General features: G+C 41.5%; 2 protein-coding genes across 4 annotated transcripts; one reads left to right on the forward strand and one right to left on the reverse strand.

Annotated features, from left to right (window-relative positions):
- Nucleotides 1–2,351: 2,351 nt before the first annotated feature.
- On the reverse strand, nt 2,352–12,878 carry b4galnt1b (beta-1,4-N-acetyl-galactosaminyl transferase 1b). 2 transcript variants are annotated; one of them, XM_069678859.1, is made up of 12 exons: nt 12,715–12,878; nt 11,024–11,125; nt 8,049–8,271; nt 7,784–7,960; nt 7,591–7,697; nt 7,448–7,485; nt 7,174–7,354; nt 5,839–5,931; nt 5,538–5,725; nt 5,302–5,442; nt 4,983–5,220; nt 2,352–4,186 (listed from the first exon to the last, which is right to left on the reverse strand). In XM_069678859.1, the coding sequence occupies exons 3-12, from the start codon at nt 8,261–8,263 to the stop codon at nt 3,969–3,971; spliced, it is 1,596 nt and encodes a 531-aa protein (XP_069534960.1). In that variant the 5' UTR covers nt 8,264–8,271; nt 11,024–11,125; nt 12,715–12,878; the 3' UTR covers nt 2,352–3,968. The 2 variants fall into 2 exon arrangements, with proteins under 2 accessions (XP_069534960.1, XP_069534961.1); XM_069678860.1 differs by lacking the exons at nt 11,024–11,125; nt 12,715–12,878 and having other exon boundaries at nt 8,049–8,421.
- Nucleotides 12,879–13,727: 849 nt separating this feature from the next.
- os9 (OS9 endoplasmic reticulum lectin) lies at nt 13,728–26,936 on the forward strand. 2 transcript variants are annotated; one of them, XM_069678797.1, is made up of 15 exons: nt 13,728–13,890; nt 14,318–14,500; nt 17,168–17,231; nt 17,322–17,398; nt 20,418–20,516; nt 20,686–20,887; nt 21,076–21,231; nt 21,335–21,447; nt 21,577–21,640; nt 21,771–21,853; nt 21,945–22,151; nt 22,237–22,438; nt 22,831–22,998; nt 23,512–23,621; nt 24,740–26,935. In XM_069678797.1, the coding sequence occupies exons 1-15, from the start codon at nt 13,741–13,743 to the stop codon at nt 24,875–24,877; spliced, it is 2,016 nt and encodes a 671-aa protein (XP_069534898.1). In that variant the 5' UTR covers nt 13,728–13,740; the 3' UTR covers nt 24,878–26,935. The 2 variants fall into 2 exon arrangements, with proteins under 2 accessions (XP_069534898.1, XP_069534899.1); XM_069678798.1 differs by lacking the exon at nt 22,831–22,998 and having other exon boundaries at nt 24,740–26,936.
- Nucleotides 26,937–27,281: the final 345 nt, after the last annotated feature.

Genomic DNA, 27,281 nt, shown 5'->3' on the forward strand with positions numbered 1-27,281 from the left:
GATGCAAAGCGACTACAAACAAATGCAGCATATTTTGGGTTTTGTGATTACAAACGTTGTGTCTCTTGCTTTTTTTTTTTTTGTAATTTCGTGTCTTGTGATTGTTTTGCTCCTCATGGCGGCAATTTTTCTTATCTCCTTGCAGTTGCTTTGCACGTTAGTGCGCTTTTTGTGTTCATTGAGGGTAATGTAAGTTCACTTTTGTAGTGTTTTGCATCAATTGGTTGTTTTGTATCCTTTTTTAAATGGGATTTCTTTGACCTTTTATGCCTTTATTTACAGATAGAGGACAGTAGATAGTGTCAGAAACAGGGGAAGAGAGAGAGTGGGGATGACACGCAGCAAAGGGCTGAGGGTGGGAGTTGAAGCCGGGGATGCAGCATCGAGGACTGTAGCCTCTGTATATGGGACGCGCGTGTAAATGGGATGAGCTAAACCGGTGCCCTGTTTTTGATTGTTGCACATCTTTATAGTTGGTTTGCATCTCTTTGGGATCATTCTGCACAGCTTTGTGCTCATGTTATGTCTCTTTGTAGTCATCTCATTAACTTTTAAATAATAAACCCCTTATGGCCCCTGGGCCTGTGTCAGGCAGTAATAATACATATATAATATAAATATAAAAAGATCACAGACACGTACACTTTGTAGAGACATTCACTGCAGCTTACAATGTAGCTTGGAGTGGTTTCCTGTATTACTGCAGTAAACCATGATAATAACTGCCGCTATGACCTTTTTTTTTAAAACAAGTAGAGTCTTCTGAAACCTTCAAAATGCTTTAGTGAAAACCTCTAAGCCTGCAAAACGTGTTTCAGTGCTTAAATGTATAAGCCAATGTTCTTACCATTAAGGCCTCTGTTTGCTCCCAACCTACCTTATGATAATAACAGGGCATCCATGTAGCTTTCTTTGCCACAACTGAACCTTTATTCATTAGATTTTGTGTTGTGAAACATGTATGTTTATAAGGACAGTTATTTTTCAGATAATTTCACAAAGAATACTCTAATAGGTGAGAACAGCTTTGATTTCAGGACAGAGAACCTGTTGGTATGCAGTGCCCTCTTGTGGAGAGATTGTGGACACTTACATACCAAACATCTGGTATCTAAGGCTGTCAAACATAACCCCATTTTTAAACTAGGTGAACACCCGCCCTGCTCGACACAGGTCACCACTCTCTGCACCTGACTGCTGTTCTACCTCATGACAGACCAGTTTTAAAAGCCTGCGGCACTTTAGGTGGAAGACTTCAAAGGTTTCAAGTGTTTGCCAACGTGTTCGACACATTGAATCCCAAAGGTTCAGAGTTCATTTACACTTTGCTTTAGTGCACAAGTGAGGCTGGGACTCGCACTGTTTATCTACAGTGTGCCTGCCTTTATTAAAAATGTGTCCTACATCTTTAACAACATGTCTGCTCCCATTAACAAGTCCTTGTGTTGCCCTCTGTGCACAGCTCACAATCTATACTCTGCAAACCTTTTAAATATGCCGGAAGTTCTAAAAACATGCACATGTTTTTGTATCAGAGAGTCATGGAGGCTCGGCTGTTACAGCTGCTGTATTTGACCTTTGACCCTTCACCTCCCTTTCAGTATTCACATTCAATTGTAGCTTATCATCTTGTTTTGACAACTAAGAGCTGATAATGTTTTTATCACCCCCATATCATCCTGTCTGAATGAATTCACAAACAGGACTAAGGATCTCCTTAGATAAAACATGCACCAGGCAACAAGGCTAGTTAGCTAGCCGTTAGCTTTTTCTGAAATGATAGCTTCAGTGTCCTGACAGGCTGAGTACGATCAAAACTCTGAGTTTGATATGGTGAAAAATAGTGAAACGTGATGTTAAACAACCCAAAAATTATATATTGTTATATTAATATTGATTCTTCATCAATCAATGGTTCCCTAAAACATTTATGTTCAAGCCTGCTAATCGTTTTTGGTAACCATCTCTTAGCTTATCGAGTGAGAGTAGGGATTTTTGTCTTCAGCAATTCCTCCTAAAAGTTCAGTCTTAAAATATATTCAGTAATTGTTTGGCTTAAAATAATGATTGTAATAAAGTGAAGCAATGTACAAGATTATACTGTGACTTTGTGATGCAGGTTAAAGCTAACAAACACTAAACTCAATAGATAACATAACGAGCTGAGTGTGTGGGGGTGAAGATGTCATTAGGAGAACCACTGATTAAGAACTGCACTTTGACCTTTGATGACACACGTTCTGTCTCACATTTGAGGAGCTTATCGAGTAAGAGACTGAAGCCGTGACTTCCTGTTTTCACCCCGGCCCTCCGACACGTAGCATTTTTCCACTGGGAATAAGAGAGAGACGTTTCCACAGACATTTTAATATGTCAACATTTGAAATAAATAAATAAAAAAATGCTGTGACCGCATGACTCAAACCAGAGCTTTTTGTGTGAAGCAGGCAAGTAAATCTTCAGTGCAATACAATAAATATCAATATTGTTTTTTTCTAAAAAGGGATCTGTCGACGCTTACAGATCGTAACATGAGACAGACTTTTGAACACACAACTACACAGAAGCCTTTGATAATGGTGTCACTGGTTACGTTTGGTTCTGACCCCTGTTCTCAGAGCTCACGCTGCGTTTTGGTGAAGAAAATAACATACAGAAAGATCACACAAAATAGCTTCAAAATATTCCTCTCAAGATTAAAAAATCTGAAGGTAAATCTCTGGCACCTCGTTGCTAACAACAAATGAGGGTTTAAAAACTAATTTGACTTATTAAACAATAGAAGGATAGGGCGCCACCTAAAGGCCATGGTATAAAAGAACAGCATCATCACTTCAGGCATGAGTGTATCAGTCTTAAACATACACAGACTCTCACAGAGGAGATGATAGGACTGACTTCATCGTCTCATTGACGTTGTCTCGCGGGGTGTCGCTCAGTTTTCCTCCCATGCTCTGATCACTCACTCAATTCACGTGTTATTTTCTGTTTTAAAATAAACATGCACTTTGGTTCATTCAACTTCTCTTTTAGGCAGCATGTAAAGATGAAATCACCTTCAATGTTTCTCCACAGCTACACGGGACAGAAACCCGTCTCGTCTTAAGATGTTAGCTGAAGAAACATGGAGAGCGACGGACAGCGGAGGACGAAAACGAGGCTGCGTGGGCCCTTTCAAATGACACAGAGGACTCTGGGTAAAAAAAGCGGGGTTAGCAAAACACAAACAGATAAAAACACCCAAAGCCAGCAGCCGAACCTTTGGCACAACCAGAGCGAGAGTACCACCGGGGGGGAAAGTTCTGGACGCGTTCTTCATGTGGCGTTGGTAGAAAGGAAACCGTTGCTCTGTGTGTACAGGACTGTCACTTTCAGGTCAGTGTCCCTTTTGTCCTCGCTAAGGCTGAGTCCTCGTCTCTGATGTCACTATTGCTTTCCGGGCTCGTTCTTGTTGGATAGTGCAAAATGAAGGAGGACACATGTTCCTCTTCTCACATCAGCATTGAATGGCAATGAAGTGACTCAGACCGTGAAGATGCTACCATGTCTTCCCCAAAGCTCGGCCTCTGTGTTCGAACAACTCAAGGATGTTTAGCCAGATAAGATTTGACAGACAAATAGCCTCATCCCTCGTTAATCTTGAATTAATTATTATGCTGGGATTAATTTAGGTCTGTGTAAACAAGACGATATGTTTCCGCTCTAGAAGAGAGCCTGAACTTTCTGGACAGCGTTTGAGAACTTTTTAGCTCCCTGCAGAGCTCTGCACTGACTGAATGAACATGCTGAAACTGCCCTAACGGCGCATTTTCTCTAAAGTATAGCCTGATAAAGGTTTTTAAGAAAAGGCAAACCAAAGTGTTTGTCTGAAATCTTATCTGACGGGACGCAGTGGTGGTGGTGGAGGAGGAGAACATCTTTGGCAACTCAGGAAGAGCAGAGGAACCCTCACAATAAGGGGAGAGGAACTAATTATGAGTCAAACACTGGAACCGGTTCTTGAAGAAGAGGAGGCCGTTTTTCGTGTGGGTGGCGTCAGAGGAGGCCGGCGGGTAGCGAAACTTGGCGTAAGTCTTGTCGCTCTCTGATTGGCTGACCCAGGGAAGTTTGATTTTGGTCGCATGGTTGACAATGACGTCATCGCAGGAGCCGACGTGTAGCGATCCCAGGCCATCGATGAAAAACTCTGAAAAACAAAGAGAAAGAAACAAAATAAGCCGAACATGGTCATAACTTCAATTTATTCATTTCAAGTCGAATTTAAAGATCATGGGGAGGGGGGGCTGTCACTGGGCGAGAGGCGGGGTTCCCCCTGGACTGATCGCCAGTCAATCAGAGAGCCGACACATAGAGACAGACAACACAGATGGACAATCTAGAGTCACCAATGAACCTAACGAGCACGTCTTTGGATTGTGGGAGGAACCTGGAGTACCCGGAGGGAACCCACGCATCCACTGGGGAGAACACGCAAACTCCACACAGAAAGGCCCACTCTGTCCGAAACGGGATTCGAACCAGGAACCTTCTAGCTGTGAGGCAACAGCGCCACCGTGCAGCCCATCAACAGGTCATGTAGAATATTATTTGATCGAACTTGCAACCATCAAAACATGAAGACAGGGTGGAAAAAATGTTTCTAACAACCTTAAAACTAACAAGTGGAAACTTGATATAAGGGGACTTAATTAAATTAAATCTCATTTGATGCATTTAGTTTAATTATAGTGAAGCACAGAGTGTGGGGTGCGTGCATTTGCTGATTAGGTAATTTCACAGTATAATTGCTTTGCAGAATTTACACGGGTACATGATACTATCTTAAAAACTGTGATGAGATTTTAATCTTAAAAACCTGAATTACTGAAACACTTAATTGTTAAGAGTTGGTTGATGATTGTGCAGATTCATTCAGTCATACCTCTGCTCTCGTTTGAACTGTATCATTGACATGAACGCGATTCCACGCGAGGCGTACTCACCTAGGTGAGCCACCCTGGCGAGGCGCGGGTCAAAGCCGACCTGCTGCACTTTGTCGGTGCGAGCCAGGAAGAAGTTAATGACCCCGTCAGTCACCACACAGTTGGGGAAGCCTTGGATGACGTGATGAAATCCTCTCCTCATGTGTAAACAGTCTCCATCCTCCTCCCCTGGCTCGATGGAGATGGTCTGTCTGTAGGTGGCTGTGTAACCTGTGGCCTCCCGCACCGCACCACCCACCTGAAAACACACGCACACACTGATGTGACTGACATCTCAAAACATCAGACCGCCACTGAGAACAAACATTTCCTCCCTCACCAGGTCCAGAGTTGTCCTCTCTAAAACATCCACCAGTTTCTCCAGCTTGGTGTTGGCTGTGAAGATGAAGTCGTCATCCACCCACAGCACGTACTTTGTGGTCACCTGAGAGACGGCCAGGTTTCGTCCCGCAAACCAACCCTGAGATAGACAACACAATTTACATCGCACACATGGACAGAGACAGAAAAGATGTGGAATAAAAAGACTTCAGTGTGCGTCCTTCTCTTCCCTACCTTTCCAAAAGGCATGATGTAATGTTCGATGTAAGGCCCGGAGATGGTCTTGGGGTTTTCACTGTCATCAGCGATCACGATGGTGACAGTAGGATAGTACTTCCTCACGCTGTCGATAAGATCTTGGAGCTTATTGTAACGCAGGAACGTCTTTGTAGCTATGGTAACAAGGGCACTAACGTTGTACTCTGCAGAGAGGGAAGATCAGACGACCATTTTTTAAAACAGTTACCGACAGAAATAGCAGCCACGTGCTGCGGTTAAATAATGACACTGTCGACGTGGAGGTGATGTGTTCTACCTCCTTTGGATCCCGTGTTGTACAGTTTGGGTGTTACACCGTGACGGATCTTGATGCTGAAGACGGTTTGATGTCCCTCTGTCTCAAACTGCACTAAAAGACAAAACAAAAATGATCATTTGATGAGTGTAATAGGTTATTTTTTTACTCCTGGTTACACAGATATTAATACTATCGACAAAAGGAGAGCACAGAAATTATAACCTGCCATACATGGTTAAAACGTTGACGACAAGTAAATGTGTTCTTTGGTTATTTACATCGTTAATTCTGCCAGCGCGAAATTGTATTAAAATCTTAAAGAGGGGGTATTATGCTGTTCCACATTTTAAGACATATATATAACGTTACAATGTTGGATGTTCAGACTAAACATGTGAAGTTTCAAATCTGTAGGTCAAAGTATGTTGGAGTAATCCCCAGGCTTCTCAGCTCAGTCTGCAGGCTGCTGTGAACGCCAGGTTTCACACAGGTTTTTTTCTACACGCTGCACTTTGTGACATCACAAAGTGCAGCCACAGCAGGCTTCAGAGAACTGGCTTCTAGGGGCGAGGTTTTTTTTTTAAGGGACAGAGCTGGTTGAGTCGTTTCGAGTTTTTTTAACTGTAAATTATGCTAAGCTACTTCACAGGCATCAGAGAGTGAATATGAAACTTGAAATTAGCATAATACCACCCCTTTAAAGGTTTAATCTTTAAAGCAACAGCTCCACATTTTGTGAAATAGGCTTATTTGCTTCCTAATGAAGATTTAGATGAGAAGATTAATACCAACATTATGTCCATATGATTCAAATGGGAAACTGCTAGCCTGTTTTTGTTTTTCAAAGGTTACAAAATTCAGCTACATAGTGCAAAAATGAACCCGTAACAATGGAAACCTGAGGGTTAAATGACAGTGGTTACGTGTATGATTATTTCATAGCTGGGGTTGGTAACGTCTTTCTACGCTTGTTGCCTGACAACTGCGCAGGGTAAGAAAATACACAGACAGAAATAGTTGTTTTTTACACTTTCTTTCTGGTGTTTTTTGTTCAGTTAAAGATATAATGTGTTAAACTAAATAGGTGCTTGTAGATGTATTTGTAAGGACAGAGTTAAGTTAGCTCTTTTGCCTTGGTTCCAGTCTTTGTGCTAAGCTAGGCTAACCAGCAGCTGGCTGTAGCTTCTATTCACTGTAGAGACATGGTAGTGCTAACACTGTCTCTCCTAACTATCTTCAAGAGTGTTCACTATAAGCCAATACAAATAAATGAAAAATCACTTAAAGTCAGATGAGTATTTTAAATTACAAAATCCAGTAAGCATTTGAGACAAACCTTTTTTAAGGCCTTACCTGTGTCCACGGTGCTCGGGTGGAACAGCGTGTTTGTGTAGGTGACAAACTGCAGCTGTCGGTTCAGGTTTGGCAGGAGGACGCTCGACAGGGTCATGTGCATCTCGCCATCACCTTTGATTTTCACCCCGTCTACCTCTGCAGCAACATTTAGCGTTCCCAGCGTGGCAGTGATGTTTATCTGCAGCGAGGATGGAAAGAAAAGCTGGTGGATACGAGGACAGCAGAGATCTAAAACACGGCAGGGTAATGACGTACAAACTGAAACACTTACTGAGTAGTGATCTCTGGGAAGGTCATGTAAGGCCAAACCTGAAAGTGTATAATAAGAATTGTCCAGGTTTAACTGTTCAGTAGCAATCTAATTAAACAAAAGAGCCTTTTTAAATGTATGTCACAGTCTGTCTGGAGTCTTACCTGGGATGACGATTGTTTTCAGGGGTCGTACCTCCACCCCCTGTGTTGGATACTGTAAGGGATTGTTCGCCTCTGCAATGATGAGAACATCTGCAGGTGTCTGTGACCTGATGGAGAAAAAATAATGTTGTAATAAAAAGAAGTGATCCAGACATGACTGAATTTAACACTTGCACCTAAAGTATATATTTACCTTTTCTGGAAACTTTTGTACTCTTTGGCCCGTCTCCTCTTCATTTCCTCCAGCTCAGAGGCCTCAAAGGCAGTGTGAAGCGGGTGCGCCGACACCCGCGGGAATAAGAGTTGGGAGAAGGGCAAGTTGACTCCTCCACTCTCACCCTCGCATATACAGCCATTACGCGCCAGCAAGCTGTACGAACAGAGACATACAGTATGTATGAGAGGGAATCAGGTTTAAGCTGAGCTCAGGTTAAATTCAGCTCTTTATGTGCACCTACCTCGCCACGCCGTCCCTCACGTGAAAGGGGATGTGGTCTAATCGGTGGTCTAGTTCTGGGAGCCTCTCCTCCAGGTGTCTTTCTATTGACGCCCCCGGTCGCTGCCACATGTCCACTGTGGTGTAAGCACGAGTGGGCCACGAGTGGAGGAGGGCCAGAACCAGCACCACGGACACCAGGATGGCGAGCAACACGGTCTTCCTCAGGGAGCGCATCCTAAAACCTGACGCAGACAGATGGATGTTGAAAGACTTGCAGTTTGCTTTAGTTATTCTTCCTGTCTACACTTGCCATAAAGAGATCCCTTACTAACTTCACATCAGTATAAGTGATGTCAAACATAATCCACAGTGCTTTTTTTCTGTGTAAAGAATAAGCAATATCACACCAGAGGGAGAGCAGCTTAACTGAATATCCTCCAGGCTTACTGCTGCAGATAATTACAGCCGTGCTGATATTCAGTACAACAGCACAACCTTGAGTGTGATATTGCTTTTATACAACAGTTCTACAAGCTGCACTTAGAAGTAAACACTCTTTGTATGTTTGCATTTATCGAGAAGGCAGTGGAATAACAGCATGTTGACAGTGGCTTTGGTAGGATGTGTGAGTTATCGAGATCAGTGGTTCCCGGCCCCCTTTAGGGTGGCGCCAAAGATCGCTGGGGGTGCGTGAGGCTTTGTCTGCACTGAGATTGTCGAGATTAGATTTGCATATGTTAAATAAAATCATTAAAAAAGCACTTACTTGATAATCAAAGTCTGTTGAAGTATTAAATAAATATATTCATCCATACTTGCACACAGATATATGTTTTGCCTACATCAACCTATTTAAATTCAACTATAATAACTAAAGATTACTTTGATAAACTCAAACGACAAAGAACTACAGGCTGATTGGTGTTCATTTTTGCCAATAAAGATTTGGAATGAATCACTTTATTGTTTTGGTGTGCGGGTGTGTGCGGGCTGGGGGGCTCCGAGGGAGAAAGGTTGGGAACCATGGATGGAGATAAATTGCGTCTGCTGCAACCTTGGTAACAGTATTCAATACATCTGCAGCGGAGTGATACACGCAGTTCAAAGTCCCAGTGCTTTTGTACTTCATATCTGCACTTGCTCGCCTGTTGGAAAGTTACTGCTGTATAATCCTAAGCTTAAATCAGACTGTTTGAGGGGTAAACTGGATATCTTCCAAGGACTGAAATGTTCTGTGTAACTTTCCCTCTGTGACTCAGCACATAAACACTTCACAGGAAGCAGCATTTCATACTAAAAGCCTGAAACCTTGGAAGATATCCACATGATATGTTGAAGCCTCCCATTAGCTTTGGCTGAATTTGTAGATTGTGTAAGACAGACTGGAAATTAAAATCGGTCCTGCAAACCATCATCATGACTCCAGAGCTGCAGAGCATTCTTCAGATGCTCTGTGGTTGTCACGGTTTCAGTAGAAACAAGAAGGTTGAGGACCCAGATGCAGACTAAGATATATATTTAAATAAAACAAGGCAAAAACAAAAAGCCAAGATGAAAATCCACCCAGGAAACATGAGGCACGAGGATACTGGATGGTCACGGACATAGACGCAAATGAACTGGCACAGAAGGGTAGGAACACAGAGACTAAATACACACAGGGTTATCAGGGACAGGTGAGACTAATTAACACAGGTGAACACAATGAGGGCAGGGCACACAATCTGAAAGGCGGGAAACAGAACAAAGGAGGGAAGTAAAAGAAGACATGACATACAAGGGGCGAGAACTACAAAATAAAACAGGAAACACTAGAAACCAAACTCAGGACTGACAGGACTACAAAGTAAAACAGGAAATTCTCTACATGAAATGCACGACTAAACCAGACTAAAACAAACACAGGAACATAATATACAAACTAAACAACAAGAACTCATGACAACAAGAGACAAAGTGACCAAAGATAATATCAAAACACCAAAATACAAAACAACATCATAACTAAACTAGATTGACTCATGACAGTGGTCACGTTCGTGATGGAGCCACATAGATGTAAAAGCATTCATTAAATAAAGAGCTTGTCTCTAGACGCTATCACACATAAAGATGTCGCTTTTTATGATGTCGTAAAAGGTTTTTAAATGCGGTCAGGATGACAACAAACAAGCAACAATATGGCTTCTGAATCGTTTCCTGCTTAACTGTGAAAAACCCCACACGTAGAGTGAAAGTAACATTCATACAGCCAGAGACAAAACACAAGCAGTTGGCTGACGTTTAGCTGCGAGTACATTCAAATCAGGATTCAGAATCTGGAAGTTGTTTTCTTCCCTCTGTTTCTCTTCCAACCCCTCCTCGCTCGAAGCAGATGTTTAACTTTGCAGAAACTTTCCACTACACAATGACCTCCTTCTCAGGCCTCCCAGCAATGATGAACAAAAACTCTATTTCCGTCTGAAAGATTCTGAGAGATCGCTGATGTGTGGGCTGGTTTTTTTTCGGTTTTAGGAAAGGGGGCTTTTTCTCTCACTGAAGTTACAGGAAAATGATCTTGTCAAACCAAACACAATCTTTCTGTATTTCCTTTTTTCTCACTGTATTTTTAAAAAAATATTTTCTCCTCAAATAACTTACGACTTTGTTCCTCTCAAGTTCAGTGAGCCAAAAGGAGTCAAACATTTCATTTCATTTGGTCAAGAAATTGTTAAAAAGTGCTAAAACATTGTTTCTGAATTTTTAATGGCATTAAAACCATTGAATTAAATTGTCAGTGGATTAAAGAAGGAATGCCTTTATCATGGCCTATTAACATATACTCCTATTTGTTTTGCTGGCACATAAACATAATGAGTATTGCTGTTCTGAGGGATTCCACGAGATGTGTTCTACATTCATGGCTAAAATTGCAGATATGTTACCTGTGTAATACTTTTCTTCTCTTAAATGGTCAGCTCTGCGTGTATTATCAATCTAAGAACACATACATACCCAGCAGCCTCTATCCAGTCAGTGAAAAGGCATCCTCTGAAGGCACCTGCATCTCCAGAAACCATGTAGATAGTCACAGAAATTAGTGAGCGCCTTCCCCATCTGCAATCCAACAAAATAAAAGCTTATTAAGCTGAAAACAGAAAAAAAAATGAACACATCACAGCCGTATTCCCATAGAAAATGATATACAGAAGTGCACAAAGCAATTACATCATCACATAAAAACACGGTCAAATGTCCATATGGTGCTCTAGCAGCTGCTTGCAGGGTCTCACCCCCCCAGGGGAAATCCTGTAGGGTTGGGGGCAGACCAAATTTGACGTTCTTGTAGTAGGTTGGAAAAAAAAAATCAATAGAGGAGGAGTGCAATGGATAGGATCAGCGCTGAGCAGCCAATCAGCTGGGCTGTTTTAGACTAGTGCACTTAAACATCTTGCACAGGAAATGGGTCTTTTAAAAGCACTTCTTCCTGTTCTGTTATAGTAATAGTTTAGTGTAATAGTATAGTAATATATTATATTATTAAATATAATAGTGATGCTTCTTTCACAGGTGAAGGTGAGTGACTCTGACTGGAAAGTTCATCCACTAACAAGATTTTTTTTATGTATAATCAGACCTTTAGCTTCAGGATTCTTTCTTTTGTCTCGATTCACTGTGTAAAAAAAAATATAGGCTACTCTATAACGTGCAGATCTTAGCCACGAATTAAAGCTTTAGAACAATCTATCAACAGATTGTTGTTAAACAATCATATCTCCATAGTTACTTCTCATCTTTTGCCACAATTAAAGCTGTAAATATAACAGAGAAGAAGAATGTGTTGGAATGCTTAAAGGAGTATCATTATAATTCAATTACTTATGGAAAATTCAAAGTGTGATCAGTCTCCTGTTTAAGCTTGCTGATTCAACCGCACAGTGGTGGCCCTAGCAGTCTTATAGACCTGCATATGGATTTAAATTGTGCATTTGAATGATAATTAGCTGTGCAACCATTTAAGAGATGATGTCAGATGATCTAAATAATGAGAAAATGCCCATAGGCCATTCAGAATTAAACTGCGCTCTGTATTAGGAGCTCTGTTGTGTTTAATTAACCTTCAAACAGGCCAATGGGGAGGTAAGAAGGTGGACATGCTATACATGGACACAGCTCTCTGGGTCCCTCCCAAAGTGCGCGTGACTGTTTTTCTTTGCCTTACTCCGATTGTGGATATTAAATAACCGCATTTTTGTTCTGCATCAGCGACTCTTCCTTAGCGGCCATCATCCTCACACATAAGAAAAATGTCCAAGTAACGCATGAATCTGTCCTGCTATCGGGACCAGCGAACATAAATGCCTGGCTGCAGATATAACACGATCTCTCAGACAGGCCTATTAGCCTACCTTGTCGTGAATAAGACTGCAGGGGGGGGGATCATGCACACACAGCTTGATGTGTCTTTCGATAACATTCCTTAAATGCTAAAACACGTCTCATCAAACCTAAGATCTTTTACATTTACACATTTTACCATCAGTTACGTGGCTCCTAAATTTTCCACGCCTTCTCCTTTTCTTCTCGTGATTTGTCCGGTAGAGAAGCCGGGAAATGTTCACCCAGAGCCAAAAATTCCGACAAAAATAAGCATTAGAATTAGGCCTATTGTTAGTACAGTGAAATCATATGAACAGGGAGCTCACCTCAGATTCAAAGACGCGCAGTGTGAGCTGATTCACCTCCCGCCCGCATGGAGGTCGCTCCTCCTAATGACTCTGGTCCTCAGTGGTCCTGCAAATGAGATTAGATGTGGAGAAACGGAGCAGCCAGGAGACAAATAAAGCGGCCGCACATCGCAGCACTGCAGGCTGTGGACGGACGCTCCCCCTGCAGCAGCAGCATCAGCAGCACAGCTGAGAGCGCACCGCACCTAAACGCACCACTCGGTCAATCAGCGGAGCGGCAGTAGCATAAAGCTCCGGCATGTAACATATAACACACGTCATGCATCAAAACACGATCTCTGAAAATTAAGCATTATATTTGGCTCATGTTTCAACAAATAGACCTGCTCATGAACATTTCTCCACAATAATGTTGCATGTTAATGCGTGAGGGTGCGCAGATGGTTGGGTGTGGGAGTCTGTCGTGAACATGCGGGCGTGTGTGTTGTTGGTCTGGGATCATGCGTGGGAATTTGTACGTGCTGTTTAAAGGGAGGGTTTTTGTTAGACAGTCGGACTATAGTCCATTCTGACTTTAGAAAATGCCAAAATTAAGGTACAGTTGAAGTTGAAATGTTGGTGTACCCATGTAGAGTTTTGCACTAGCTGAAAAAATATATACTTGGACTATTGGAAATATGGACTTAGCCAAGTTACAAAATAATCAGAACATACTAAATTGGCTAATTTGTGACACGCCTCATTCAGCGGGTCCATGTATGCCTGGTTTCTTTACGCATCAACGTGTGAGTTTATTTTATGGAAAGACACACGCTGACAGCTGACATGTGCGCTGCTTAATAATGATTTCGGATGTAGGTAGAGTCGCCGCCCACTCACTCTGTGCCGGTATTACAAACTAACACAACCCAGAACTGGAAAAGCAAAATTAGCCAATGAGAGCGCAGCTGTTTCCGCATCAACCAATCAGCTGCTACCATGTCAGGCGTTCTGTGTTTTGTTGCTGTCAGAGACAAATGGGGGTTACTGAGGAGAGAGTCAATCATGGCTGCTTCCTTAGTACGGTGGCTAAAAAGATTGTACGTTTTCCTGTTAATATGTCCCCTTTGTGTCCCAGCCTTTTTAAATTTAGAGGAGCTGAATGAGATGAAATATGGGATTCAAATTCTTCCCGATCCCGTCATCCTGGGCCAGGTAAGAAAGGGTTTTTGTGGAAGCTAACTGTTAGCTTGCCAGCTAGAAAGTAGGCTACTGTAACCCAGCGTGAAATATCTTCTCCTAAATGACACAAAAGCAAGTAAAGAATGGCCTACATGTTAGCTAGATGATAAACCTATTTTATAATGTACACTTCGTTTGCAAGTTATTTAAAGAAGCGTTATTGCAAAAGTTATTTCAAAGTGACCTACGCAGCAACCATTGTTGACAGCTGTCACAACAACATCTATTCATAACTTCTACTTTAGCTAGTTTCATCTCATTTCGATTGTTTATTAATAACGACGATAATAGTTACAAAACCAGTTTGTTAATAAGCTTTAAATAATCCACCACTGTGTTCATTTATGGCACTGTCACACCTAAAGATACTGAAGTTTACATGCCAGTGTCTCTACTGCAGACCAAAACAGAGGAGGTGATGATGGTGTCCAACAAGTACAAGCAGCTGTATGAGTGTCGACTCCCAGCCATGGCTGTGCGGTTCCATCAGGATCCTGCATCTGAGCCTGATTCACCAGGGTACACCGGGCCTGACATCCCTGACCTACTCAGTCCAATGCACAATAACCAGTGTCTGGTGAAGGTTAGTTCTCAACTGCTTATCTGATTGATCAATTAATCAAATAGTTATGATGTTTGGAAACTGATTTTGCGCATATAATTTGTACATCAAATACTTCAAATTCTCATTTAATGAGGCAACACAACATGCTAGATATAGGAGATCATAGTGTTATGCTTTAGTTTAAAGCATAGTTTGTACTAGTACATACATGTAGGAACAAGAGAAGAAGATATGAAGTTTGAGTTATTACAGGGGAGCTCAAAAACAATTTAAAATGTGTATTTTTGAACTATTGTGTATTTTTTTGTTACGGTTGCTGAGCAACAAAGCTATACGCTTGTGGGGGATGGGGTACCAACATTTCCTCCAGATGCTTACAAAATAGGGAACTAAAACTTTATTGAGAGTCATTGCATAAGTTCAAAATTAGAAGTTAAAAATAATTTACTTACTTTGAAACTCAGCCCGTCTCAAATGTTAAACCATTTTAAGACCTCGTACCAGAACCAAAAGGCAACAGCTTCCCAAACATATCAAGGTCATCCCTGAAGAACAGCTCTACAAAAGAAAATCTCAGCTGCCACACAATGATGGTCAAGTCAATATTAAAAGGTGTCCCGTATTTAGAAATAGTGTGTAGGTTCTTTTTCACTTCCTCTAAAACGCCAGGTGTTGCACCGTAAGTCATACCGTACCAGGTAGCAACAGAATAATTACCCATTTTAAAAAGCAAACTGTTTTTAAGTTGTTACTCCCTCTTTCACTTACTTGTTCCCTTGTACCTACAATTATGTTTTGGTACATACTGTACTGGTGTGCTCTATAAGAACACTGTAATTTGAGGAATTACATTGTACATTGGTGTTGTACTCTAAAGTGAAAATGACCGCTTTATATGAAAAAAAAGAAAACCCACCAAAGTCATAAACCATGTACGAAAGACAATGGGCTGCTAACACCAGATAATCTATTTCTGTCAACTCTTCAGAGTGCATAAAAGCACAGGAAATTCAGACAAGCAGACGATGTACAATTCAGACTGTTCAGGTCCATTGAAAAGGCAAAATACCAGTGAGAAAACACAGTCCTATAACCAGGAGTATGGCAGAACATGAATGTGTTTTTCAGTGTACTGTGCAGTTTCCTCTGAGATTTAATAAAATACAGGTTATAGAAGGAAAACCTGATCACATGTGGTTTGCTCACGCACTTGAGACGTGCTTCAGTGTCTTGACAGCCACCTGCCACATCCGGATCTGCAGAAGAGTCGGCCCTGATTCATCTTGTTACAAAAGACAAAGTGTGAAAGGAGCCTCTGAAACTATTTAATATTCTCACATGCGGTCTTTCCTGTACAGACACAGTCGTTCTACTTCAGTAGATTTACTTCACTGGACCTTGAAAAGCTGGTAAAGCAAGAAGTGGTTCACTTTTTACATAGACAGATATTTTCAGATTATATAACATAAATGATTCATGATTTCAGCTACTGTCTCCGTACTTCTGCCTTTTAATTTTAGCTGGTACAAATTAGATAAGTCAAGGTTCCTTTAGTACATACTCAGTACATGGAGCATCACTGACTTTCTCCATGGGTGTTTTAGCACTAGAATATGAGCATATGTCTCACCTCTGTTCACAAACATTCCTCTCTAATGTGACTGCAGGGAAAGAAACTGATATCTTTTATGTCATTGTTATGATATGATATGTTCGTTGAACCAGTTCCCAATGACATACTTATTTCCTCTCATGCTACTCGTGTCTGGTTACCTAAAACAATTCATTTTTGTTGCCCGATCAGGTAATTGTGGCTGTGAGGAACACTAAAAGAATCCCTCTGTATCTCTAGTCCAGTAAATATTCATCACAATCAGTCATGGCAGCGTGGAGGACTTTAGGATTGAGTAAATATTTTGTATAAACTGAAACAGGTCTAAAAGGCTCACTGAGTTTAAATGAAGTGCTCGGGGTTTTCCACTGTACGGAAAAAAAGCTCTTGGGACTAAGAAATCTCTTTTTCAAGAGTGTCCTCACCAAGTCAGGCAGCAGCACATCAACAATGATTCTGACTAACACTGAGCAGCCATACATACATACATACATACATACATACATACATAATACTGGGTGCAAGACTACAATAAAAGAAATAAAATAAGTGAAACCAGTCAAACTTTGTTTAAATCAACCACAGTCATAAATATCAAGCAGAACATCTACATCCATATGTAGCTGCCTACAAGCACAGATTCAAATCAATCTGATAATATAGCCTGTTTCCTTGTTTCTGCTGTTACATTCCTTTATAAGCAGCACACATGACCCACATGGTGTTTAACAATATGGAACAGGTACATCTGATGGTTCAAAACGTATCTGTTTAGTATCTACCGGATGAAATGCCACACACGACCCAACCACTAGCTTTATTTGTGTGTTTGGTGACATTTGTTTTATTTCGCATTGATGCTGCCGGCATGGTTTGGGTGTTTTTTAATTATGTTTTGATGTATCCATATTCTAGTGCTCATGGTCACTCCTTGTGGGCTTAAATGACGTTTGCATAAGTTGTTTGAGTGTTTTTGGCTCCAATGGGATGATATTTGATATTGATGCCATACTGCGAGTAGCCTAAATGAAAAGTCGGTTACTGTTTATATTTGCTATCTGTGCTTTCTGCAGACGAAGGACTGGTGGACGTATGAATTCTGCCATGGTCAGCATATCAGGCAGTACCACCTTGAAGGTAATAAAGCACCTCCATGGTTTTAATCAGTTCGTTTCATAACACAATCTCTTTGAGCTGTCTTTGACACGTCGCTTGTTTTCTCCTCAGACACCGAGATCAAAGGGGACGTACTCTTCCTGGGTTATTACGAATCTGAATTTGATTGGAGCAACGAAACAGCAAAGGTAAAGTCGCCTTTATGTTTCTAAGTAGTTGGTTTTTTTATCAGTACATGTTGTGAGGTTTCTGAAGTACGTTCAAGATGACAATCGGCAACTGCATGATTGTATTATCTGAACTACACCCTTGCTGTTGTGGTTATCACAGCAAATGAAGCACTGTCAGTCATATCCGAGGTAAAGGTATTGTGCAGCAAAATAGTTCCCGCCCAGGCTGCTTTGTTATTTTAAACAGATTCTCAGATTACCCTCAGATTGTAACTCCTAGGTGTGGCTGCCTTAGTATCTGTTGGAACGCTACAAGTGTTTACAAGCACGCGTTCACTAAGATCTTTAGCTACTTAAAAATGGTGAAACTAGTTCTGGCCGTTTAACAGCTTCTCCTGTTCTTCAGAAGCAGCTCATTCAACTTTTGGATTGCACTGAGAAGGGCTGTAGCGGTAACCGCATAACTGTAATACCGCGGTTGGCGGCCGTCATCACCGCTTTCTACGTCTCTAATGCATTACAATCTGAAGGGACGCAGTGAACTCACTATCCGCGTCCTAGGGAAGCACCTCAGGCAAAAGAAACCTGGCTGGCTGAGCCACACTGTTTTAACCCTCTGCACATCTAATCGGCGCAGACGGGCCCGTGTGCGGTCTCGCAACATGCTAGTTTAGCCGCAACAACAACAATTAGCCAGTCACCCCTAGGGTGACCAGATCCCAATTCACCAGATGTGGGGCAAAGACTACGTTTGTGTGGGACAATGTGGGATACCAATGCATCGAGGTAGTCTTAAATAACTTTAAAAAAAATAAACATTTCTATTCTGCCCCTTAGCTTATAACACTACTATGCTTTGCCATCTGGTTGATTCAGTAGCACATAACAAGACTGCAAATAAAAACTTAACAAATATATCTCATTTAAATGCAACTTTCCCAAGTTCTCTCACGTGAGAAAACATAGTAAGCATGGAGCTTTCATGCTATTTCACAATGCCTCTCAAGTTAATCTTGCTTTTCAAACCCGGCTCTGGTGTCCAATATCTCAAAGACAGTGGGAAGAGTTTTGTAGTGCCATGATTAGATGCATCTGAAGAAAAAATGACTTTTTTATCACTTGGGAGCTCTTGAACCACTGCCGTTTTTAATTCTCTCAAACAACTCTCCACAGAGGCAGGTGCAAGCACATCTGTAACTATGGATGCTGCCTTTGTACGACCACACCACATTTTCTTTGCAATCTCAGAGTCTGGAAACATGGTCGATGTTTATTACCACAGTCTTTGTTGTAGTTGCATTTCCTTTTCTTAGCCGTACGGGTCGTGCTTTCCCTTTCCTCCATGTCTCGTGCTGCATGCCGGTGCCGTTCTGACCTGTTTTGCACTGTTTGTTGTTGTGGGCGCGCCCTTAACTTGCATCCGCATCCCAGTTTGATATACAGGATCAGCCAGCCCACCCCGGCCCGTGATGACAGCCCTCACTGCTTTCTCCACACAGCTATTTGATAAATGCCAGATTATAAAACACGCATTTCAAAAGTGGAGTCTGACTGTCAATAACAATGCGGGACAACGTCTCTGAAAAGTAATGGAAATGCGTGACTGTCCCACACACAGCGGGACATCTGGGGTCCGTTTCAGAAAGCGGGTTTAGTGAAAACCCCGAGTTTGTTAACCCTGAAATAAGGGAAACCTCGGGTTTGCTGTTTCAGAAAGAGAGGTAACTTTAACTCTGAGTTGGTTACTATGGTAACTGAGTCTGTGAACCTAACCTGGTCGCGAGCAGGTTTTCTTCAGGAAACTCAGAGTTTCGCTCTGTCTCCTCCTTCTAGAATATAAAACCCTCATTCTACTTCCTTATTCATTCAGCCCATCTCAGGCGTGTGTTTGAGCGGTTACCAAATTAAAAGAAGAAACGTTGCATCTCTGTGCTGCTCTGACCGCTTTGCAAAAGTCTTTTATATTTATGATTAAAAAAATCAAAAGACAAATCTGTGTCAAAGTCATCATTTTTAGATTTTCCACCACCACTGCCGAGAGCGCTCAAATAAGACGCCGTTAGTTATTGGATTTTTTTTTTTTTTAAACTAACACATTCAGTTTAATCAACATGAATTATAATGTATGTGAAGTCAGCATCATGTTAGGGATAAAGCTGATGCACATTAAAACAGCCACTGAATGATATTTAATCTGTTTAATATTTAAAATATGATTGAAGTGCTTCTATGTATGTTTTTTTCTCCCGCTGGATTGCTCCTAAATTAATATAAATTTGAGCTTCCGGTCGTGATTAAGTATTAAATAAATAGACCGGTTCAAACTTGCAAATTTACTCGAGCAGCAGTTTCTTCCCACGCCGCTTCTCTCTCTTTTGCAGCTGCAGCCGTGTTACTTTGTTTTTCTAAAAACATGCTCGTATTCGCTGAACGTCCGCGTGAGGATTTCGAGCTCCGCTGGTGTGACGTAGGAGGGCCTCTTTTTGTGTACCGTTGCCATGGTGAATCGTGGTATCGAGGCTCCATTAATGCTGGCTTTTTATAGTCAGCGTGCACGCACTTAACTCCGGGTGAACCTACTCAGAGTTGATTGAACTAACTCTGATCAGCTGTTCTGGAACCGAAAACTCAGAGGTTCCTATCTCAGAGTAGATCGACTCAGAGTTCAGGGTTAGACTCAGAGTTTGTTGAACCTGCTTTGTGAAACGGACCCCTGGTCACCCTAGTCACCACCGTAGACTGTATTAATATGGTCACCACGGATTTAATTTCAACTATGAAGGATACGAACTAAGTAGTGATTAATAAACTCGCGTTTCCGCCGCTCATGCTGTGTTCACTCATGTCGACGATGTTTTATCGTCTGGGGGACGCGCTGCAGTTAAATAAACAAAACATACTCCGACAGCGTGCTGAACAGCAAGGGGGCGTAAGTGTTTCACTGTGGTTAGAAAAATTCAGCCATCACAGCCTTAGCACTCAGCCCCACTGTCCACAGGGATTACAAAATGAGTTTCTGTTCTGTTTAATTCCCCAGGCGTCCAAACAGCACAGGCTGAAGCGCTACCACAGTCAGACCTATGTGAACGGCTCAAAGTGTGACCTAAATGGAAATCCCAGAGAGACCGAAGTCCGGGTGAGACATTTGAATATGAGTTGTTTTCGTGTTCTCTGCTGCCTGTATGGTTCTCTTTAGTTTTCTGTTTTGTTATTCCAAGCAGAGATACGAAGTTAATGTAAAGACCCATGATTAACCATCAGGATCCCCCTGAACATATTGACAAGTTAACACCTTTTATTTCCAGTTTGTGTGTGAAGAAGGCTCCAGTGACTACATTGCCCGAGTAGACGAGCCTCAGTCGTGTCGCTATGTGCTGACTGTTCATACCGGTCGTACCTGCCAGCATCCATTCTTGAAGCCACCATCCACTGCCAAGCCACAGGGAATCGTGTGCCAGCCAGCGCTAAGTGCCCAACAGTACATGGACTACGTCAAAGCTCAAGTCTGTGAGTTACAATGAAGGTCACTATGATTCAGCATTTGGAGAGAACCTCACTTCATTACTTTAATGTTTTTTCCTCATGAGACAGGACATCATGTTGGAGAAGCATGAGGAATGAGGAAATGAGGAATGTGTGACACGATCTTTCTTTCCCTCTTCCTCCTCCTCACTGTCTCATCTGTTTGCTCCCAGCGGACACAAAGCGTAAAGTGGAGCAGATCTCGGAGGAGCTGAGGAGTCTTGACGAGATGCTGGCTGGTAATGAAGGGACAGATGGAGCAGTGGATGTGACAACAGAGGAGACCTCACCTGCAGCCAGTGATGACTTGGACCCATCGGACCGAAAAGGTGCATTATTTTACACTTGAAAAGAGTAGTTTTCTTACCAATACATAAAAATCTCCGTGTTTTTATTGTATATAATGCATGATGGGCATTTGTTTTGAAACAGACACTGCAGAAGTGTCTGAGGATGCCGGGTCAGAGGAGGGACAAGATTCTGAATTCTGGGAGGGCGTTACGAAGCCAGGGAGTTCACAAACAGCGACGCAACAGCATGATGAGGTACAGAAATATGTCTTTGAATCAGTTTAATTCCCCAGAAATGCTCCCAAAAATTCCAAACAGTGGAGGGTGGAGTAAGTAGACGCTTCTAACCACACAACAACAACAACGTTTTTTCCCCACATACAGGCAACAGATGATGCCGACTATGACTCACTCACAGACAATGAAGTTATCGACGATGGTGATGAAGGTACAACAGCAGTTATGATGTCTGATATGAAAAATTGAGCAGTATGAAGTCCAGATGGGGTATTTTATGGTACTTAGCTTAACTATTTTTTGGATTAGCAATTTTTCCTCTTCAAATTATTCTCTTTCAGTGGAAAAATTCAACTTTAAAATCATCACCGACCCAGCAGACCTGATGAAATTCGTCCAACACCTCAAAGAGAGTAACAGGAAGGTCAGTACTCATCACCATTACTTTCCTTGTACTCTTCTCTGAGAGTATTTTCTTTTTTCCTATTACAGTGCTGCATTTTTTTTTCTTCCAGAAAGCACAAAACCAAGCAGAAAGTCAGGCAGAGAAACCAACAAGCGACAGCGTGACGGAGAAGCTCGGCGAGGAAGAGATAAGCGAAGAAGAAGAACGCCTCATGCGGGAGTTTGATGCAAAGATGTTTGATGCTGACCTCTCTTTGGATAAGATTGAGGAGTTAAAGGAGGAAATGCAGAAGGAGTTTGACAACATCATAGACGAGGTGGACACATAGAGATCATATCTATTGTTGTGTTATCAGGCAGGTCTCACACAATGACATGAGCTAACTTTGCTCTGTGTTTTAGGCCCAGCAGGAGTTAGAGACAGAAGGTCTGAAAGGGGAGTTTGATCGCACTCAGGCGACGCAGACACTGGAGACGACACTGGACAAGCTGCTCGATCAATTAGAGGAGAAAGACGTCCCGGACACGGAGCAGAAAACAGCAGGAGTTCAAAGAGCCAACGACCCCACCAGAGGCAGCCCCAGCCTGGCTCCGAAGCAGCCAGGTAACCAGGCAGCCTGTCCCTGTGGCCATGTTCACATCTGTACACTGTATCCGCCTTGATCATCCTCACATTTCATCCGGTCGATGTTTGTCGTGACATCTTTCATCCCAGAATAGACGCACACGTTGAGTTAATCCTCAGAAAATGTATATCGTCAGACTGATAATTGAATTCTTGCAGTTAGTCAGTTAATTTCCTCTGCTGCCATCAATGTATCTGTGATCATTTTAAGTAATTTATTCAAAATACCTGAAATCAATCGCAGTAATTGAAGTATATGTAAAATGTTTGAGATGACACATTCATGGCTCCTGCCTCCTCCATCTGTGGCCCTGCTGACGGCTTTTGAGGTGAACTGTGTTGTTTGTCCCTCTTTTGTCTCGTCACCCCAGACCAAGCGGCTGACGACCATGTTAAGATCAAAATTACTAAGTATAAGACGGGCAGCAGCCCTGATGGGGAGGTCAAAGTTCAGGAGATGGGCGAAGGAGACCCCCAGTGGCAGCACATAAAGGACGTGGTTAAAGAACAGCTAGAGAAAGCAGGACTGAAGGCAGAAGGTATGGAGGGGGGAGTGCCCGAAACACTCACGGCCTTTTCTCTCTTCCATCTGTCATCTTGAGCCTATTCCTCCTCTCATCTTTGTCTAAAAGAATACGTCTGTCAGATTTTTGCAGGGTTTAGCTCTTCAAAAGACAATGCTATCACAATAGAACTGAAGGCTGCAAGCCATTAAAACCATAAGCTTTTACAGAAGACCAAATCTATGAAGCCAGAATTAGTATTTGGACATTCGACAAGCTCCCCGTTTGCGTTTTTTTTTTTTTCATTTCTATGATTGCAAAGAGATCATGGTAGCAAAAAAAACAAACCTCAGACTGCAGTCTATCTTAAAGACAAAGGGACTTGAAAGGTGTGTAGTCCATGTGTGTGCTTTCTTTTACATCCACTGTTGTGTTTGTACCATTGTTCACGACGATTTTTTCTTCTTTTAACATTGTTTTTCTCTGAGTCACCTGGCGTACGTGTGTTTAACTGGAAAGCCTGCCTTGTCCTCTGTGTTTTCTTTCTAGGTAAAATCGAGGTGAAGATCTTGACGCGAAAAAATGCAGAGGAGGCAGGTGATCAGTGGCTGACTGAAGAAGATACAAAATCCTTCAGGGAGCTCCTCATAAATCTTCTGGTAATTTAAGCTGCGATGGTGACTTTTTATTGGGTTCATTTGGATCCTTTTGAGTGTGAGTTGCGTGCTATCATACTGTGTTTGTCTGCAGCTGTGTGCTTGCTGAGTGAATAAAATCAGGCTGTCTGAGAAAAGAGGCAGCTGTTCTTGCAAATGTGTCGAGCTGCATAAAAACATTGTTTAGCACAACTACCTCTGATGTTAAATCTTTAGAGTGTAGGCATGAGATATGTTTGGTATTTTAACAGATTTCAGTTTGTTGAGTTATAAGAACAAATCAAGACTTTTTGTGGACTTTTTAATGTGTGGAAATAAGTCTATGTTTAGTCTGTATCACTTTGAGCTAAAAGCAATAGTTGGACATTTAGGGAAATATGTTTATTAGCTTTCCTCATGATGTTAGCGGTAGATGTTCAAAATGTACATAAGGAAGTTATTTTAGTTCTTCAATTTTTTTTTTTTTAAACAAAAAAAAATCTGTTTGATTACATTGTTTTGTTTGTTTTTCACAATAAGCTTTTTCTACACAACATACACATACAAAAAAAACAATCAATCACACAACCTCCACAAAAACAACAACAAAAAGTACATAACGGTACATTTACACATTTTACCACAACAAGTAAGTAAACAGTAAAGCGCCAGTCATTAAAGTATTTAAATAAGTAATGATCTATGGGTTTCAGGTTGTGGGAGGGTACACAGAGTTTTATTGTAGCCTCTCCCACACATCCTCTTCTACCTTAGATAAATACACCTTTATGAGATAAAACATTAACCTGTAAGGTAAGGGAGCTGATATGCTTTTTCACTCAGCAAATGCTTCCTTATGAGTGAGAGTGATGATTTCTATCTGTGGCAACTAGCAACTAATTAACCTAAAGTCAGGATTTGTTAGGAATCCGGGCGGCTTACTGCCTCACTGAAACCTGCATACCTTTGGTTTACCGCAGGATTTCCTCTCTCTTGCCAACCTCTGCTACGCTGAGTGTCTGAACGTGTTGTCTTTGGCATTCAGCATATCAGCGTGAGGGCTGCAACACATAGTTAGATCTTTCTGTTGTGTGTCAAATAGATTGTTTTTAACACAAGCCTTTTTTTTCTGAATTTTACAGACTGGAGGCACAGAAGAGGTTTACAAAGAGCAAAAGAGGCAGCAGGAACTGGAGAACAATTATAGGTTTGTGTGGGGGGAGTCCCAGGAGGAGTCGCAGTCATCCAGCACCTCTGACTCAGACGATGTGGACATATGAGCTTATTCAGTGCACCTTTTGTGACAATGAACTCCTGTGGAGACCAGCAGGGAGGAGGACCTGGCTGCCCACATCAGTTTCAGTTCCTGCTATTAAACCTGTTTATGTGTCTTGAATAGGCAATATGTGTCTGTAGTAGGCACCAGTTAAACTGTCTGCTGCACAATGAGGCAGCAACATCTCAGCTGTACATGTGCGGTTGAATTAAGTTATGCATTTTCCCCTTTTTGATGGGATTCAGTTTTGATAGATGGCTAGAAAATACAGGTACACTATGTATCTTTTTAGAAACATTTCAGTGACTCAGAATATCTACTTCTAAAGTTTTCAGCAGCACACTGTCGACAGCTGAGTTATTACCTACACATACACAAAGGAGTCCCTATTTTGAGTGACACAACCTGACATTGTGCATACCTGAACGTAATGGATGAATGTTTGCACAGGTTGTCTTTACTTAAGTGTGAATGCGTCCAGCTCTGGAAAAACAAAAGACTTTTTACTCAAAGGTTCATATTTCATTTCCCGCTCGTCTTTTCTGTCACGCTACATTTACAGTAAACAGGACTGCGGATCACAGAGGGTTTCGCACACATGCCGTGGCACTTTATATTCGTAGAGGTGTTTCATAACAGTGTTTCCAAAAGGTGGCTTTCCCTTTGGTTGCCATGTGCTGATAAAAAGATTCAAAGGAAAAAAAACACTTTAAAGGCCGTAGGTAGATATTAAGTAGGTAATAATTTAAGTTTGTATTTTTTTTTGTTTCTGACGAGGACTGCCTATATTTAATTTACCTGAATTTAGCAAAGAAACAAGAAAAGCTACAATGTCAATTAGCTTCAGTGTACTAGAGTAATTAATCCACACGATACTTTTCTAAGGATCCTTCAGAGGTGTAGTTAAAAGGGCTGAATTTGTATAGTTTGTGAATAATTGTGGCTACTTGGAACTTAATTTGTACATAATTACTGCATACATATGTTTTTGAATTAATTTGTTGTATATTGGCACAAACCTGAGTAAACACCTTCAGATTTCTGACTGTTCTGTGTTGTACATGAAGCTTCATTTCAATGTGTGACTGAATCATAAACATCATTATCCAACTAAATTTGTAGGTCTGCCCTGAATGGATAAGTGATATAGGGCTTGTGTATCTGAATCACACACTTGCCTAATTTTTACATGCCTCTTTCACTTAAACTCGCTCAGCTTAACAGCGAAACCAAGAGTTAACAGAGTCGGGCGATAATTAGACTGAATAACAGTTCTTGAGTGGTTGTAAAAGATCACCAATGCTGGGCTCAGTGACACCAAGCAACCATTAGAGTTTCACAAACATTTCAAGTTAGTGCCGGTCCCTAGGGTGTGCCATAACCCTTAAGTTTCTCGTACTCAACTTACAGGACAGGCAGAGAGGAAAATAATCTTGAATTGGGCTCAGCGACTGTATTAGGAACAACACATTTGCTTTATAGTCTGATAGAAGAGTGTCCTTGCTGCCTTGTGAATACGAGTGTTTGAGCCCTCTTTATTTTTCCATTATAAAGTAGGAGTCTCCTTGACATCAACGAGTCACTTATTTTTTTATGTTCCTATATTAAACAAAAGCTGAATGTCTCCTATATAAGATGAACACAAGCTTGCAGACGTTCACAAAAGTATCATGATAATTGCGTGTGACTGTGTGTACTATTGATGAAGAGATATACTCAGCTGCTGGCGTTGTACTGTATGTATCATCAAATAGAGGGGCTGTTCATCATGTAATAGAGAGGCCTGCTTGTAACTTTAAAATGAACAATCACTCATTCATGTATTATAAGAAAACAGAATATTTTGACAGATAACATTGTGTGCACTTTATTTATTCACTAGATATTGTATTTTGTGAAACTAGATGGTGAGTCGAATGAAATGGACAAAAGTGTTGATCAAAAATTGTCATGTTAAAGCTGCTGTGAGGAACGTTCGGTTTTCAATTTTGGCGCCCCCTTTTGACACAGCCATGTACCTCTTATCTCTCCAGCTGATTTTGTCCTGTACAGGCTTAAGTGGTGCTCTTTAACAAAAAATCTCCTTCTGCTTTCTTTAACAGTCATATGTGTCACTCACTTTTTGCCCTGGAATATGTAAACAAAGGCAGCGTGCAGTTAATCGCTTCGTCTGACGCCTACCCCCCACCAGCGATTACAGGCATTAAAAATGACGATATAGAAATAATCAGTCTTGTCGCTGATGATCTGGTTTGCTTTTGTAGGTCATATAGAGGCAACAGAATTGATTTCAGTCTGTTTCATAACCAACGAAAAACTCCTCACAGGAGCTTTAAGTGTACATTGGCACATACACACACAGCACAGTGTGCTCAGTTGCTTTCATAGTTAGAAATCTTGAATTCGAG

Source organism: Semicossyphus pulcher, unplaced genomic scaffold (genome assembly GCF_022749685.1).
Source record: "Semicossyphus pulcher isolate SPU_LCO1_2020_fin unplaced genomic scaffold, fSemPul1.0.p SCAF_3, whole genome shotgun sequence".
Classification (NCBI taxonomy): domain Eukaryota; kingdom Metazoa; phylum Chordata; class Actinopteri; order Labriformes; family Labridae; genus Semicossyphus; species Semicossyphus pulcher.

Coding starts and splice junctions, on each gene's coding strand:
- os9 (XM_069678797.1), top strand. CDS start 13,741: ATGGCTGCTTCCTTAGTACGGTGGCTAAAAAGATTGTACGTTTTCCTG. Junction 17,399..20,417: donor GGAGCAACGAAACAGCAAAG/GTAAAGTCGCCT, acceptor TTAATTCCCCAG/GCGTCCAAACAGCACAGGCT. Junction 22,152..22,236: donor TTGACAACATCATAGACGAG/GTGGACACATAG, acceptor TCTGTGTTTTAG/GCCCAGCAGGAGTTAGAGAC.
- b4galnt1b (XM_069678859.1), bottom strand. CDS start 8,263: ATGCGCTCCCTGAGGAAGACCGTGTTGCTCGCCATCCTGGTGTCCGTG. Junction 7,698..7,783: donor TACAAAAGTTTCCAGAAAAG/GTAAATATATAC, acceptor TTTCTCCATCAG/GTCACAGACACCTGCAGATG. Junction 7,355..7,447: donor TTCCCAGAGATCACTACTCA/GTAAGTGTTTCA, acceptor TCCTCGCTGCAG/ATAAACATCACTGCCACGCT.